A 15,576-nucleotide genomic window follows, 5' to 3' on the forward strand; every position below is an offset into this window, starting at 1 on the left:
CCATTACGTCGTCTTGCTTCCAGATTTCCAGCATCATTGTCTGGCTTCTTTTCTCCTTCTACTGTCTCCATAGTTTATTTAGTGAATACTGGGTAGACTTATTGCTATGATAATTGTGCATTTTACATACCCAGCTATCTTGTTATCCTCATGGATTATCACAGATCACAGGACAAACAAAAGTCCATCATTATTGGTGTTTATTGAAGATTAATTAAAATATTGAGGAAAATGGATATAACATAATTCCTTAAATCATTCAAAAGTGTGTGTGGCAGTGGTAGCAGTAGTGTTTCTCTATAAATTTGCTGCATTCACTGAAGAAGACCTAGCTGGGCCCCACAGTAAGTGATGAGCAGCAGACTGCAGTCGAGCTACAGCAGAGCAGCACAGACAAGGCTCCGGGAGTTTAACCGGATGATTATGGTGTGGAAAATCCAATACTGTAAGGGTTATTTTTTTTAAGTGCACCATGATTTTGGAGGCTTAAAAAAGGAGATTTCTACTCTTGTAAACTCTGATTAGCTTACCAGAATTATTTTTTCTCTCAAATATCATGGAAATGGTAGAATTTATTACAATCAATGATTTGCCATTCAGAGGCTTTAGTAACTAACTAAAATGCTGCTGATGTATTAACTGTTTTTGTCATTTCAATATACTGTACATTGGAATATATATACTGTACATTGAAGAATGACTTAGGACTTGCAAATTGCTATACATTAATGCTAAATACAAGTGCCACAACATTGAGAATTAAACAATTTAAATAATAAGTGAAGAAAGAAAGTTTTACATAAATTGGGTTGGAGATGTGTGGTATTTTGTGAAAACAGGTTTAAACAGTTGGAGATGTGTGGTATTTTGTGAAAACAGGTTTAAACAGTTGGAGATGTGTGGTATTTTGTGAAAATAGATTTAATGAGACACTCAATGGGGTGTAAAAATGTCTTGATTGTAATTCACTTCCTCACAGAAACTTCAATATCAAAGAAAGGCTGCTGGTAATTGCCAACATTGACACATTTGATACAATATCATTCACAGTGTCAAAGCAAAAAATAAAAAAATGAATGCTAACACAGAGTTGTTCCAAAATGCTCAGTGCTTCGATGATGGAGCCAGAGTGATATCAGGCAGGTACAATGATAAAAATAATGCTGGAAGAAATTTTGAAATCAAAGTTATCATGTATTAATTGCTTTAACCATTTATTACATTTAGTCATTGCACATACTTTGTTGACAGAGAGAGAGGTGTTAAGGAATTATTAAATGTGTATGTTTCTCTCCACGTGTTCATTAGGGAGTCCATTATCTGTATCCTCTATTAAGGTTACTAAATGGCCGACTAAATATTCAAATTAGTCGCCGAAGTTCAGCATTCAAGCAAGCTCGACATCTCGCCCATTTGAAGTTTGAAAATAAGTTGAGGACGTTACGTCCCCAAGGCCTCTAATCTTTTTTTTTACCAGATGAAAATTATCCCTCGAGTTCCAGCTATCCTGAGGGGAAAACTTTGGAGGGAACCAGCTACTAGATGGTTTGATTACTCTTTCACCCCTGTATCCAGCTCCGACAGTTGATGTGCATATTAGAATTGCCACTAAAATGCTATCACAGTATTTACTGTACTAAAAATGGATTGATTATTATGATAGAACATAAGGTATAGTCATATCATTTGACAGTACAGTATTTTTGAACTTCTTGCAGAAGTTGAAAATACAGTACTGGAGCACATTCAATTTATTGTATGAATTGAAGCTTTCACAAAATTTCAAAATGAGGGGGGGGGGGGTAAATCTGGAGCTTGGTCTGAATTTTTTTAATATATATTGCAGTACTGTAAGAGCTCAGTAATTTGGATTATGGTTACTAGAAACTTCTAAGTAATTCAAGTGAATTTACTTTTAGAGTTTATATTCTTTCAACTTTTAACCTGAATAGGAATTTGCATGAAAAGGTTTTACCAAACAAGAAATCAAAATAAAATTAAATTTGTTAATTTTTGGTCATTCCCGGTAAAAATTTTGCTGATTTGAATCTTTGGTGCAGATGAGAGAGATACATAATAATTTACACATGGAAAATATTAAGAGGGAACTGGCTCTGAATCTGCACACAGAAATGACATCATATGAAACTAGTAGGCATGGCAGGATGTGCAAAATAGCCCCATTGAAATGCAGAGGTGCATTAGGGACACAGAGAGAACTCAATCAACATCAGAGGCCCAAGACTTTTCAACAATCTTCCACTACACATAAGAGGCATAACTGGCTGGCCTCTCACGGTGTTCGAGAGAGAGCTCAATGAACCTTCCAAAGGATACCTGATCAACCAGACTGTAATTCATATGTCAGGCTGCGAGCAGCCGCATTCAACAGCCTGGTTGACCAGACAACCAACCTGGAGGCCTGGTCAGAGATTGGGTTGGGATGGGGGGGGGGGGGGCATTGATTCTTGGAACCACCACAAGGTAGGTAGGTTAACATGAATAGGGGTGAGCCCCCATATGATTTGGATTATCGAGCATAGACAGTATGCACTTTGTGTTTGTGTAATATTATTTTATTTGCAGTGAAATAGCTAGGATGGTTTGCCTAATATAGTATATGTATTGAAGGTATGTGCCATTACTTATGGTGTATATAATTTACCATAATTTGATAAGAAATATTTTTAAACTACTCTAATTATTTTGGCAAATATATAGAGCTGTATAGGTATATTTATAAGGAAGGGAGGAAGGTGTCCTATGGGCTAACAATACAATTGATTTGTCAAGTGTGACACGCACAAGTTTATGACATTTCACATTACTGAAATGTCATAACACCACCATAGTGGGAGTATCCCTGCTGTAGTGGGCTTGTTGAGTCAGTGCAGCAATATGTTAAACATCACAAGTTTAATGAAAATGATCAGAAATTTAGCAAGCTTGAACTATATCAATGAAGCCTGTTCAGTTATTAATACTAATTTAATTCATTAGGATCAGATTGAAAAAGTAACCTCGGTGATGCACAAATTGGTAGTGCTTCACCTGTGGAATTACCGTACTTTAGGATTGAGTTTAGATTACGGTAGGTGTAGGTGTTAACAGGTCAATTGTGGGATTTGAAACTAAAAAGGCTGGTGCTTATAAAATGTAAAACAAAATTCTTATATGATTAATGGCATCAACAAATAATATTAACTGTCATTAGGATGATTTTTTCTTCAATTAAAGAAAATGTATGAAACTGTTCATCTAGTTGGTAAAGTCTTTATAAAATGGACACAGTAACCGTTGTACAATGTCCACTTTTTATAATCTATAATTCTTTTTTGAGAATTATAGAGTATTAAAGGTCATCTCTCTTCTTGAGGCTCTCCTCTCTAGGCTTGGGTGGTGCTGGTAATTACCTAAGTGTAGTTACAGAATAAGAGCTACACTGCCCTCATTCCCTGGCTTCAGTGTTCAGTGACTTATCGATACCCTTCAGCTTTCTCTGCCACCATTCTGCATCACAATCAAGTATCTTCCCAGTTATTTTCAATCTTTTCTTACTTTCTTTGGCATCTTTTTACTTTTGGTTACCTTTAGAAACCAATTGATATAGCAGATTTCATGTTTGTAGCACAAAGCATGTGAGATGATGATGATTTTGAGAATCTAAGGTAGTTGCAGTGCTGCTACCTGGTGGTGGGTGGTTGATTAGTCAGGGAGGTGATCTAGTAGTTAGTGAACCTTCACTTATTTCTTGCGATGGTGAGTAAGGATATTTTTTTTTTACTTCGATGGAAGCATTAATAGATAAATTTTGGCTCTTTGAAAAGGTTTAGGACACTCCCATTCCAAAATTCATCTTAAGTTTTGGTGTGTGTGCTCCCTAAGGTATGATCCGCTAGACAAGGATTCAGACAGTCTAGTAAGAGACATTCTTAGTACTAGTCCACAAGTATCTTTTCAAATAGTCATAATAGGGTCATAAATTCTGCTGGGGAGTCACTAAAGACAACCTTAATCCAGCACTGAATGGCAAATGGTACTGTATATGCCATGCAAACTCAAACTGTGTATTTCCCTAAAATAAGACTGACAGAGGAAGCTTATGAGCTTTATAGCAAGAAAGCATGATAAGTATTTGACAAAGGAGTACGATGTACAGTGATATGCTAAGTAGAACATAAATAATGATGAGTAATGCAACAGGATAGATTTTATGGCAGATTGTAGACTGTAGGAACTAGACCCTAAGGAGAATTGACCTGCTTCAAAACAAATTAAAAGTAGCTTTGCTTTTAGTCATAAAGGATCAATTAGGATGAAGACTTAAGAAATGCATAATTTTGATCCAAAATCACAAAACTAGGGTGTTTCAGAACTGTATTGTACTTTCTAACCGTATGATCAGTGACGAGATCAAGAAAGAAAACTGTGAAAGCCAAATGCTGGAAGGAGAATGTAAGAAATCCAAAATTATATTTATCAGTCAGGCTCTACATAAATATCGGAAGGACACACATGGAAGAAGGCTCATCTGAGTTGTATGACTGGATGAACTGAATTATGCAAATGACAAAAGTTCTAATAACAGTGATCATTAAGAAGCCAGCTTCTTTGGCTCAAGACAGCACTCGTAAAGTGTGCAAAAACTCAAGAAAAAAAACTCCACTACCAGAGCCCAAAACTTATGTCGGCAGAGAAAAGTTAAAAATTCCACTCACAAAGATCGGCATAGAATCTAAAACGGCAGGAATACATCCACTGGCTGACCTTCTGCATGAGAGATTGAGCACGAGAGGAAATTAGTTTGCTGTATTTGGCCGGAAGGCAAGAGAACTATGGGTTTTGAACCAACCACAAAGTGAGTGAGAAGTTCTCAAAGTTCTCAAGAGCTCTAGCTTCTTGAGAACTTGAAGCAATAGCTCAACCTTAAGAAATATATATTATCTCCCACTTATTCCAGTCCATGCACATAACATCCTCTGCCAGAGCATGATGAATGGACTGGAGTTACATAGATGAGGAGCTTATGGCTCCATCATTAATATACAGTGTTTACATTGTATGTTTGTGTGTGCTTGCTAGACAAACAACTTTATAAGTTGTAAATAGCAAAAGTTTACATAGTGATACTATTCTGAGTAGTACAGTATAATATTACAGTTTAGTAACCAGTCAAACCAGTGTAATTGTAAACAGGAGTGTTACTGGATCTTTTGGATTCACAGTGTAAGAGTGCAATAGAGATTGACAAACTTCAAAAGCTTTTTATATTATAATATATTATCAGCGATACACTTTTTTTTTTTTACCAATATGTTAATAGCTTTTAAAATATGCTGTAAATTAAACAAAATTATCCTCTTATGATTAAATTTTTCACCTGATTAATATTTTAAGTAAAGTATTTTCAAAGCTTTATAAATGTTAAAAAGGCCTATGTATGGTATAATGATACAACATTGCTAGCGTGTGTGTGTTTAAGTGTGCATGATAAATATTTGTTACAAACTCATCAGTTAAAAAAAAAAGTGAACTTGATTTTATCTTAGGTTTTAATTTTTTAACATCAAATTAATGATTTTTATATTAAAATAAGTGAATATTACAGTCTTTCCTATTAATACAAGTAGAAAGGCATAAATATTGTATCTGGTATATTACAAGCATGACCGGACTCCAGCAGTCAAGGATGAGGTATGTTGGCCTTGTACATGGGACTATCTCCTGCACACTCTACCCAAACACTTATTCATGGCTACATATTTAAATGTAGTGCTACTTAAAAACATATTCTTTACAAGGTCATGCTATCTACTTTGTAATTAAAACATAAGTATTTTATAGCATTGACATTTAAGTAGCATCACGTATGGCCTGAAGTTTTGCATGATATTGCACCCATTTGCACCTATCTGGTAAACAAGTCATAATGTTATTAAGTCATCATTTTGTCACGGAAAGCCATTCCACTGTGCATCATTAAAGATTTATGTACCTGATACTGTAGTCATTTACTGTATGCTAATATACTTAACAATTTAGAGGATGTTGATCCAGACAATTTCTTCAAAAGGTCAGATGTAACACGAACGAGATGCAACGGGTTCAAGATAAACAAGCCACAATGTAGGACTGAAAACAAGAGATGCTTTTTTACGCATCGGGTTGCAAACCCGGAGAACCTCCTACCTGCCAAAGCTGTGAACACCAAAAATCTGCTGGGTTTTAAAATATAGCTGGAAAAAGATCATCAGGGCAAATGGGGGGACCTTTGACAAGCCACTGGCTTCCTGTCCTCGTCGAGGCCACTAGTATTAGTGGGCATCAGGTAAATTCGGATAAATTTGCTTTGATTTAAGGAAGTAGTGACTTACTCAAGAACCACTCTGATATTTTCTACAGGAAGCTCCTAAGTTCCCTGGTGGCTCCCTGAAGCTATTTTGCCAAGATTGCTCCATACTAAAAGGTCACATCGGTCACAGGAGTTCTATTTGGCCTTTTGGAAGGGCCCAGAGCCAGAACCTGGCTCCACCTCAGAGGTGCAAGGAGCAAGTGACAGTTAGCCACCCCACTGGAAAAAGCCTCCTGAAAGTCAGCGAAGCTTTGCAGACAATTGGAGGGTTCACAGAAAATCATGCCTCAAAACCGCCAAATAACTCTGCAAACGATTCACACAAAGCAAGGGAGTTGCTCATATTAGCTCAAGACTCATTAGTACCAATTACCATCACCAGGCATAAGTAGTAAATGTGTGCATACATTCATCCAATTATTAATTCATGTATAGATTCATTCATTCATATATATATAGATAGATAGATAGATGGATGGATGATCGATCGATCGATCCTGTGATCCCAGGTTCAATCCTGGGCGCCGGCAAGAAACGATGGGCAGAGTGTCTTTCACCCTATGCCTCTGTTAGCTAGCAGTAAATAGGTACCTGAGAGTTAGTCAGCTATCACGGGCTGCTTCCTGGGTGTGTGTGTGTGGTGTGGGGAGAAAAAAAATAGTAGTAGTAGTAGAAACAGTTGATTGACGGTTGAGAGGCGGGCTGAAAGAGCAAAGCTCAACCCTTGTCAGCACAACTAGGTGAATACATACCCCAGCATGGAGCCCGTACTTTGTCAAGCACAAGATGAAGGTGGAAAAGTTCAGAGGTATGCCACTAGACTAGTCCCAGAACTAAGAGGCATGAGTTTTGAGGAAAAGCTGCAGGAAATGCACCTTACGACACTGGAAGACAGAAGAGTGAGGGGAAACATGATCACGACCTATAAAATCCTCAGGGGAATTGACAGGGTAGACAAGGATAAACTATTCAACACTGGTGGTACGCGAACAAGAGGACACAGGTGGAAACTGAGTACTCAAATGAGCCACAGGGACGTTAGAAAGAACTTTTTCAGTGTCAGAGTAGTTAACAGGTGGAATGCATTAGGCAGCGATGTGGTAGAGGCTAACTCCATACACAGTTTCAAATGTAGATATGATAGAGCCCAGTAGGCTCAGGAATCTGTACACCAGTTGATTGACAGTTGAAAAGCGGGACCAAAGAACCAAAGCTCAACCCCCGCAAGCACAAATAGGTGAGTACATACATACATTTCATTCATTCATTGACATGTACAGTAGATATATTGGCCCATACAAGGCATCTCCAATTTATATCGACCCAAACTCATTTGTATATACTGTAGTTTTATTTGCCCATACAAGGATATCAATAAGAGTTGCCTCTTATTTGCCAAATAGACCGTTTACAGTCTCCAGTTCTTTTATTCTTACTGATACATATATGTATGCATACATATGTATGCATGCATATGTATGCATGCATACATAAATATATACATACATGCAATGTATGCAAGGCTGGCAAACATAAGAACTGCCTTCAGAAACTTGTATAAGGAATCATTCAGAACCTTGTATACCTCATATGTCAGACCAATACTGGAAAATGTGTCTCCTGCCTGGAGTCCACATCTAGTCTACCACAAAACAAAGTTAGAAAAGACTCGGAGGTATAGCACCAGGCTAGTCCCCAAGTTGAGGAATAAGCTATGAAGAAAGATTACTGGAACTGAACCTCACAACACTGGAAGACAGAAGAGTTAGGGGAGACATGATCACTACCTGTATCATAGCAGGTAGATAGATGATAGATCATAGCACTGTATCATCCTTTGCAGATGACACTAGGATCTTCATGAGAATAGGCAACATAGAGGACATGGACAAACCTCCAATCAGATGTAGATCAGGTCTTTCTATGGGCTACAGAAAATAATATGGTGCTTAACGAAGATAAGTTCCAGCTCATGCGCTATGGAAAATATGAAAATATAAAAACTGGAAACCACGTACAAAACTCGGGCAAATCATAACATAGAATGAAAAGGCAATGTAAAGGATCTGGGTGTACTCATGTCGGAAGACCTTACCTTTAAAGAACACAATAAAGTAGCCGTCACAACTGCAAGAAAAATGACAGGTTGGATAACAAGAACTTTTCACACTAGAGATGCTATACCGATGATGACTTTTCAAAATGCTTGTGCTCTCTAGAGTGGAGTACTGCTGCACAATGACAAGCCCCTTTCAAAGCTGAAGAAATTGCTGACCTGGAGAGCGTGCAGAGATCCTTTACTGCTAGAATCCACTCAGTAAAACATTTAAACTATTGGGACCGACTAAACTTCCTAAATCTGTACTCCCTTGAGTGCAGGCGGAAGAGATAAATAATAATTTACACATGGAAAATATTAGAGGGGCTGGTCCCAAACCTGCACACTAGAAATAACATCACATGAGACCAGAAGACATGGCAGGATGTGCAGAATACAACCATTGAAAAGCAGAGGTGCAACAGGTACTCTGAGAGAGAACTCTATCAACATCAGAGGCCCGAGACTGTTCAACACGCTTCCGCTACACATAAGGGGCATAACTGGCAATCCCCCTCACAGTGTTCAAGAGAGAACTGGATAAGCACCTCCAAAGGATACCTGATCAACCAGGCTGTGACTCATACTGTCAGGATGCGAGCAGCCGCGTCCAACAGCCTGGTTGCTCAGTCCAGCAACCAGGAGGCCTGGTCGACGACCGGGCCGCGGGGACGCTAAGCCCCGGAAGCACCTCAAGGTAAGGTAAGGTAAGGTAACCTCAATGTGGCCTCAGGCAGAGCTTGGGGAGTAGAACAACTCTCAGAACCCCATCAAACAGGTATACATGTTTTTGTAAATTGCATGTACAGTACATAAATCTAGTTATTCAGCACAAATACTATAGTGAATGAAGTAAAAGCAAGACGTGAGGTCAGGTGTTGACAGCTGTGGCTGGCTCTGCCACCCTGCAATCTTCTACACCTCATGTAATCAGTAAATATGTAGATATTTATGTTATTTAAACTTTTCCTTACATTCTACATACAAATTAACCATTCAACAAGGACATTATTTTTTTAATTATATTTTTGCACATGGGCACACATACACGCATGAATAAGGGTTAAGGGTACGTATTTTAAGGGTTAATGGGGGTATGGGGGATATGCAATTCTACCTTGTAGAACACAAACAAACCGGACACTTCTCTTCTGTGTTTGAGTCTGTTTGTATGTCATTGTGTCAAGTATATTAACATTGCTTGTCACAAGATGCACAGCACTCTTGAATTTTGTGTCATGACTTTGCACAGGACTGTACAGGAATCCCATAATGGTGACGAGTACTTTATTTTAGATCTGGTTTCAAGGTTGTAGAAAATCTAGTTTTCTAGTACATAACCACTTTTTTTAAAACCTTCTTTCATGAGTTGTTTTATTGCTTAGCCTTGTATTGAATCTCCATCAGTACAGTTACAGCACTGCATTTAATTGCTTGATAGATTCTTTCACCCCTGGCTGTATTGTTTTCAAGAGGAGATCCAGTCCCAGCCTTATTATCAGTGGATTTTACATGATGTTTCTGCCACTTGATTGCACATTCTGGCATTGCTCAACTAAGTCCTGTAGTCTCAATTCTTGGCACTCATAAATTCCTTTGGGCACCTATTCTCTTTGTGGAATTTGATTCTGATCCTATTTGTTGGCATGTTGCCTCCCAGAACTGGTTCAGTGTAATTACCCAAGTGTAGTTACAGGATGAGAGCTATTTTTGTGGTTCTGCCATTGCATGTGCATTTAACTTCAAGAATGGCTGGAGGTCAAGTTTTGTATGTCAGTGCTAGGAGAGCAGTGTTTCTTTTTCTCAAAGTTACTTTCTGCCTCTTCACTGATGTGTAGTTGTTTCATGCTTGATTTTATTGCTGATTTTTTTAGGGTTAGGCCTCTTCCTATATTGATTTTATTTGTTTAGTCTGTTTCACATTTTCTATTGAATCAATCCAGTTTTCTAATTCTGTGTCTGTTTTGGCATAAATTTTTGGATGCCTTCATCATATCACAAAATTGGGCATGTATCTTGTTTCCTTCCTTGCCCAACAACAAGCCTTTCCGCTCAAATCCATTAAAGAATTCACCAAGCTTTCCATTGCTATACATGTGTGTAAAACTTTTATCATTGATTATCCAATATTCATTTAAGTTAGTGGGTTTTCCATATGGGTGCTGAAACATTGATGAACTTGTATGTCAAAAAATAATAAATCAACAGTGTACAGTATATACTGTGTGTCTGGTGAGGGGGTGTAAGTTATTCACATTATTTATTAATGTGTCTGTCGTTAAAGAGTTGCGGGCACCAAGCCTTTTTAAAATACAATTCAATCTACTGTATTTTATTTACCTCTGACTTCCTGTCCCCCGACACAATGAATTACAATTACTGTAATTCTTTACAGTATAATGGCATTTTTTTTTTTTTTTTAGAATAAACACTGTATTAATGGTGACTTATAGCAATATTTGCACTATATTGATTTAAGGTTTGCTGCAAAATATCAATTGTTCTGCTATTTTAAGTAAGCCATATCTTTATTGAAGAATGGATGTATATATATGACAGATTGGTGTGGCAAGTGTTCAAAATGAAAGAACAATATATTGTACAGTGACATTAAATCAACAAATAGTATAACTGTTTCATAATGAGCAAAATGCTATGCCGCATGGTTTTATTTTGGAGTATATTGGTTCCACTGCACAACATGTATTGATTTGATCATATGTTTTAGCTGTATCACATGTACAGTATTTGTGTAATATCACATGTATTATTGTCACATCACTGTAGTGTTCTCAAATCACATGTATTGACCTCATGTCACATGTATTGACCTCATGTCACATGTATTGACCTCATGTCACATGTATTGACCTCATGTCACATGTATTGACCTCATGTCACATGTATTGACCTCATGTCACATGTTCTGACCTCACATCACATGCTTTGACTTCACATCACATGCTTTGACCTCACAGCACTTCCTTTGACCTCACATCACATCCTTTGACCTTGCAACACATGTTTTGACCTCATCACATGCTTTGACCCTTACATCACGTGTATTGACCTCACGCCAAATGTATTAATCTCACATCACATTGCATGTAATATCCAAAATATGTTACTTGACTGTAACATAATTCATAACAACATTATGGAATCAGACTCATCATTTAAATTATCTTTTAGACTAATGTCTCGCCAATATTTTCTTATCCGTGATGCTAATACGTTGCAGTATACAACACTTATTTAGCCAGCATTCGGAAAATTTCTATAAACTTTGCTGAAATATGATGTTTAGAAACAGAGTACTATACACTTAAAGGTGATGTTACAGATATTTAATACAAAAAATCATTCGTAATGCTATAAGATGGTGATCCAAGAGAAGGTGTGATAAGCCCGTTTGCATTTAACAAGAGAAAATGTTTATTAAATTTACTGGAAATAAGTGTTCATTATTTAGAGTATAATGTGAGATATTGTGTGGCAGTTTTTATTTATCTTTATTTTATTTATGTGTATTATTTTTGTCCACACCAGTGTCTTGCAAGATGTGTGTAACTTTCTTAGCTTCCTCCATAATTACAGCAAATAATCATGTAATGATGAATACGAAGCTGTGTTTCAATGACAATTTGGGAGTAAACATGAAAGAATAATACATGAATGGGAAAGTTATACTGTATTTAAAGTACAGATAAAAAAAAATCAGTGTCAGTTATATAATGTAAGGAATAAACTTACAAAAAATTTGAATATTAGTTCCTCATATACAGTATATAGTACTATACACTTGGCTTCAAATTTATTCATACTCTAGATACTTCGTAACTGAATGTTGCATTTAGCAAAATTTGCAAGTGTACCCTCAGTATTTGGTGGATAGAGAAAATCAAATTAATACAGCATTAATAGAAAAATATCCGTTCAAAGTAATTAAATATTTTCCTAAATACATGATTTTCAAATGAACTACAATATCGTTGACTTGTAGTTATATTAGACATTTTTATGTAATACTGTGTTGTCATTAAGTAGTATGTACTGTGTTATCATTTGGTTCTTCATCAAAGCTTCAGGATGTCAATGTGATAAGATCTGTGTGTATAGAATGGAAGCTGTGCTTAGCAGCAGAGCAAACAGTCTGTCTGATTACCATCAGGAAAGTCCTGTAGTGCACTGGTCAGCCATGTGGGTCAGGAGCACAGTGATCAATACAATGGTTCTGTAGTGCAGTGTTCAGCACTATGGTCCTGTAGCCCAGTTGTCAGTACAGCGATCCGTTAATGTATTAGATAAGTTTTTCTGGTGGGTTCTCAGTAGCACCCTGTCCCTGCCTTGTTCCCTTCTTTCCTGTGGGGGTGGGGGGGTGGGATCAGTTTAGGTAGCTTAATAAGAGTGATGGAGTGGGCTGGGCTGCCACCTGTGGGTCTCGGGCACTTCCCAGTTACGACGTTCATATTGCAGTGAAGATTGTCTGCTTACTTATGTTATATGACATAAACCATTTTCTAAGGGTTAAATGAGTAGGCAACTGGTTAATAGAAAATGTGAGTACTGTTGTTCTTATTCAAAAATATAATTTCAGCAAGATATACTAACCAGCGCATGATGACAATCAAATGAACGACTTGTCACTTATATTTTTAATTGTGGCTGCAGACTGTTTTATTCCAAACAGCAAGTGCTGCATGGTAGGATCAATATACTGTAATAGACTGGTCTCAAAACTGTCCATTGTTTCCAATGACTCGATGAACTGGTAGTCATTAAATAAGCGCATACTGTACTGATTGTTGGACGTGTGAATTTATTTAGGGATTGTGTATTTAAAAAAAATAAGCAATTATTTTGAATAGATATACTTTTGTGTCATTCAATACTGAAAGTCCTTATGAAACTAATTTTGAATACATTATAGGCATCCACTTATTTTGTTTTTACTTGAAATAACATTTCTATTACATTTTTAGTACAGTATAAATAAATTTGGAGCAAAGTGTAAATATTTTGTTCATGTCAGTTTGAATGTTGTAAACAGTAAAATTAAAACATCTACTAGCATCAGTCAAGCCTTGAAACTATGGCTGTTACATCTGCTCCTGCTTTACAAATAATTTGATTTGTTGGTTTGAGGGCCAATTTGGTGCTAATGAATATTTCCACCTTTATCACTGAACATTTAAGATGAAACTATATGTTATATAAATATATATAATTTTATTTATTTATACATATATATTTATATATACCATATTGTACTTAAAAATGTAGAATGTACAGTATAAAGCTAAAGCACACATGTAGCTTTTATCAGGAGAACATTCGGTAGTTATTTGAAATGTGTTGTATAAAGAAAACGAAGGTGAAATTTTAAGATTGGGATTAATGCTGATCTATTAATAATATCTCCTCCTCAGGACCGACCAATCTCCGAAGAAATGGTAGGTCGAGGCAGCAGACACTGGGAAACGTGTGGGTGTGCAGTACAGTTTGGGCTCTGCTTGGGGGTGGTTTACTGAAATGCTAATGTTATTTATGCAAGCAGGAGGCACAATGCATGTCATAGTTAGTAAAGCTGTAGCATTTTGATTTTGGTTTTAAAACCATAATCATAACTTGAGTATTCACCCCTTTTGTCACGTGTACATGACTTGTGTCTTCTGTATCACCTGTAACATTGGGGGGGTTTCTTGCTTCACCTTGATGACACTGGATAATTTGTCTTTTCTTCTTTTTTTGTAAAAATTTGGGACTCTTTCATAAATGTTTGGTACATTAATTGATCACTAATAGATTTTGAAACATGTTTTGTACAAGATACATCACACTAATATTGTCCTTCGTGTGGCACATTGAATTATGTGTACTAACATTGTGATGTTGCTGAGAGATTTATATGTACAGTAATAATTCAATTACATATTCACTAACAATATTCTCACTTATATGAAATGGGCACTAATACTGTTCTGTGTTTGTTATTTTATAATCCAGTTACTTACATTTTCTAAAGACACTGCTTTTTATGAAATTGTCCCTTGTATAATATGGCTTTGATGCTAATTCCCGTTAAGTTAGATCTGCCAAGGTGTTTTGTCGTCCAGCTGTCTTGACGGGACTTGAGCTTTGCTATGTGTATTTCTTTCTTGTATAAACGGCAGAGGTTTATTTATTTCTAACTTTTTTCTTACATATTAAACTTCTCTGCAGATAGAGAGCTAGCAGTGTTGGATGAAAATTTTTTGTTTTCATTCAATTTTAATTCTTAAAGATTTTTCTTTTCTTTTCACTTAGTAGATAGTATTAAATATGATTTTTGTTTTATTAATTGGTGTGTTTGCTTTCAGAAAAATAGTGTGTGCAATTTATCCTAAGATATTTATCTAGTAGAAGTCATTGAATTGTAATATAGATCAAATTAAGATTCGGTAATTAGCAGTGCTGCACCTGGGAAATCACAATTATGGCATACATATAGACAATAAAATTAATGAATACATATCCAGAAATATATCCATGCATTACATTCCATATAAAATATACTGGTGTAAATTACCAAAATTGCAGTTACTTGGCATGTGCATTTTGGTTGGACATGCTTTTGTGCAGCAAGAGTTACTCTGAAACATGTGGGGAAGAAAATATACAAAAGTTTTTCAGCCTAATAATAGTCATTCTGTACTTTTGTACCAGCCTTGCAAGTTTTGTTTAAGCCTGATGTTTGGTACCATAGCATGCTCATTGGATGTATTCCTGACTAATCTCCTGGGATACAAGCTAAATACCTATTTCTTTATTAAACCTAAGGTCCAGGTTTCTCTCTGAAGTTTTCTTAGTTTTTAAACTGATTTTCCTCTAAATGCATAACATTTAAGCACCGTAAGTTTCATACTTTCATTGTAATTACACATCTTTTAATTATTCTAAATATTTTATGAATGAATGTTACTCATTTTCTATGAAATGGATGTGTTGGTGCATGCCATTCTCCTTTAATTAATAGTAAAATACTATTTGCAACACTAGCAGAAGTATGCCATATCCCACAACAAGGGTAAGGTAAGTAAAACTTGATGTCCTGTCTAAGTAAAATTTCAAGATTAAAATTTTATCT

General features: G+C 36.3%; 1 protein-coding gene across 1 annotated transcript in view; it reads left to right on the top strand.

Annotated features, from left to right (window-relative positions):
* Positions 1–15,576, top strand: part of LOC123761727 (receptor-type guanylate cyclase Gyc76C) — a 321,982-nt gene that overhangs the window by 229,990 nt on the left and 76,416 nt on the right. Inside the window, 1 exon segment of the mRNA XM_045747876.2 lies at positions 13,880–13,903. Coding sequence (XP_045603832.2) covers positions 13,880–13,903 — 24 coding nt within the window.

Source organism: Procambarus clarkii, chromosome 24 (assembly GCF_040958095.1).
Source record: "Procambarus clarkii isolate CNS0578487 chromosome 24, FALCON_Pclarkii_2.0, whole genome shotgun sequence".
In the NCBI taxonomy this organism is placed as follows: Eukaryota; Metazoa; Arthropoda; class Malacostraca; order Decapoda; family Cambaridae; genus Procambarus; species Procambarus clarkii.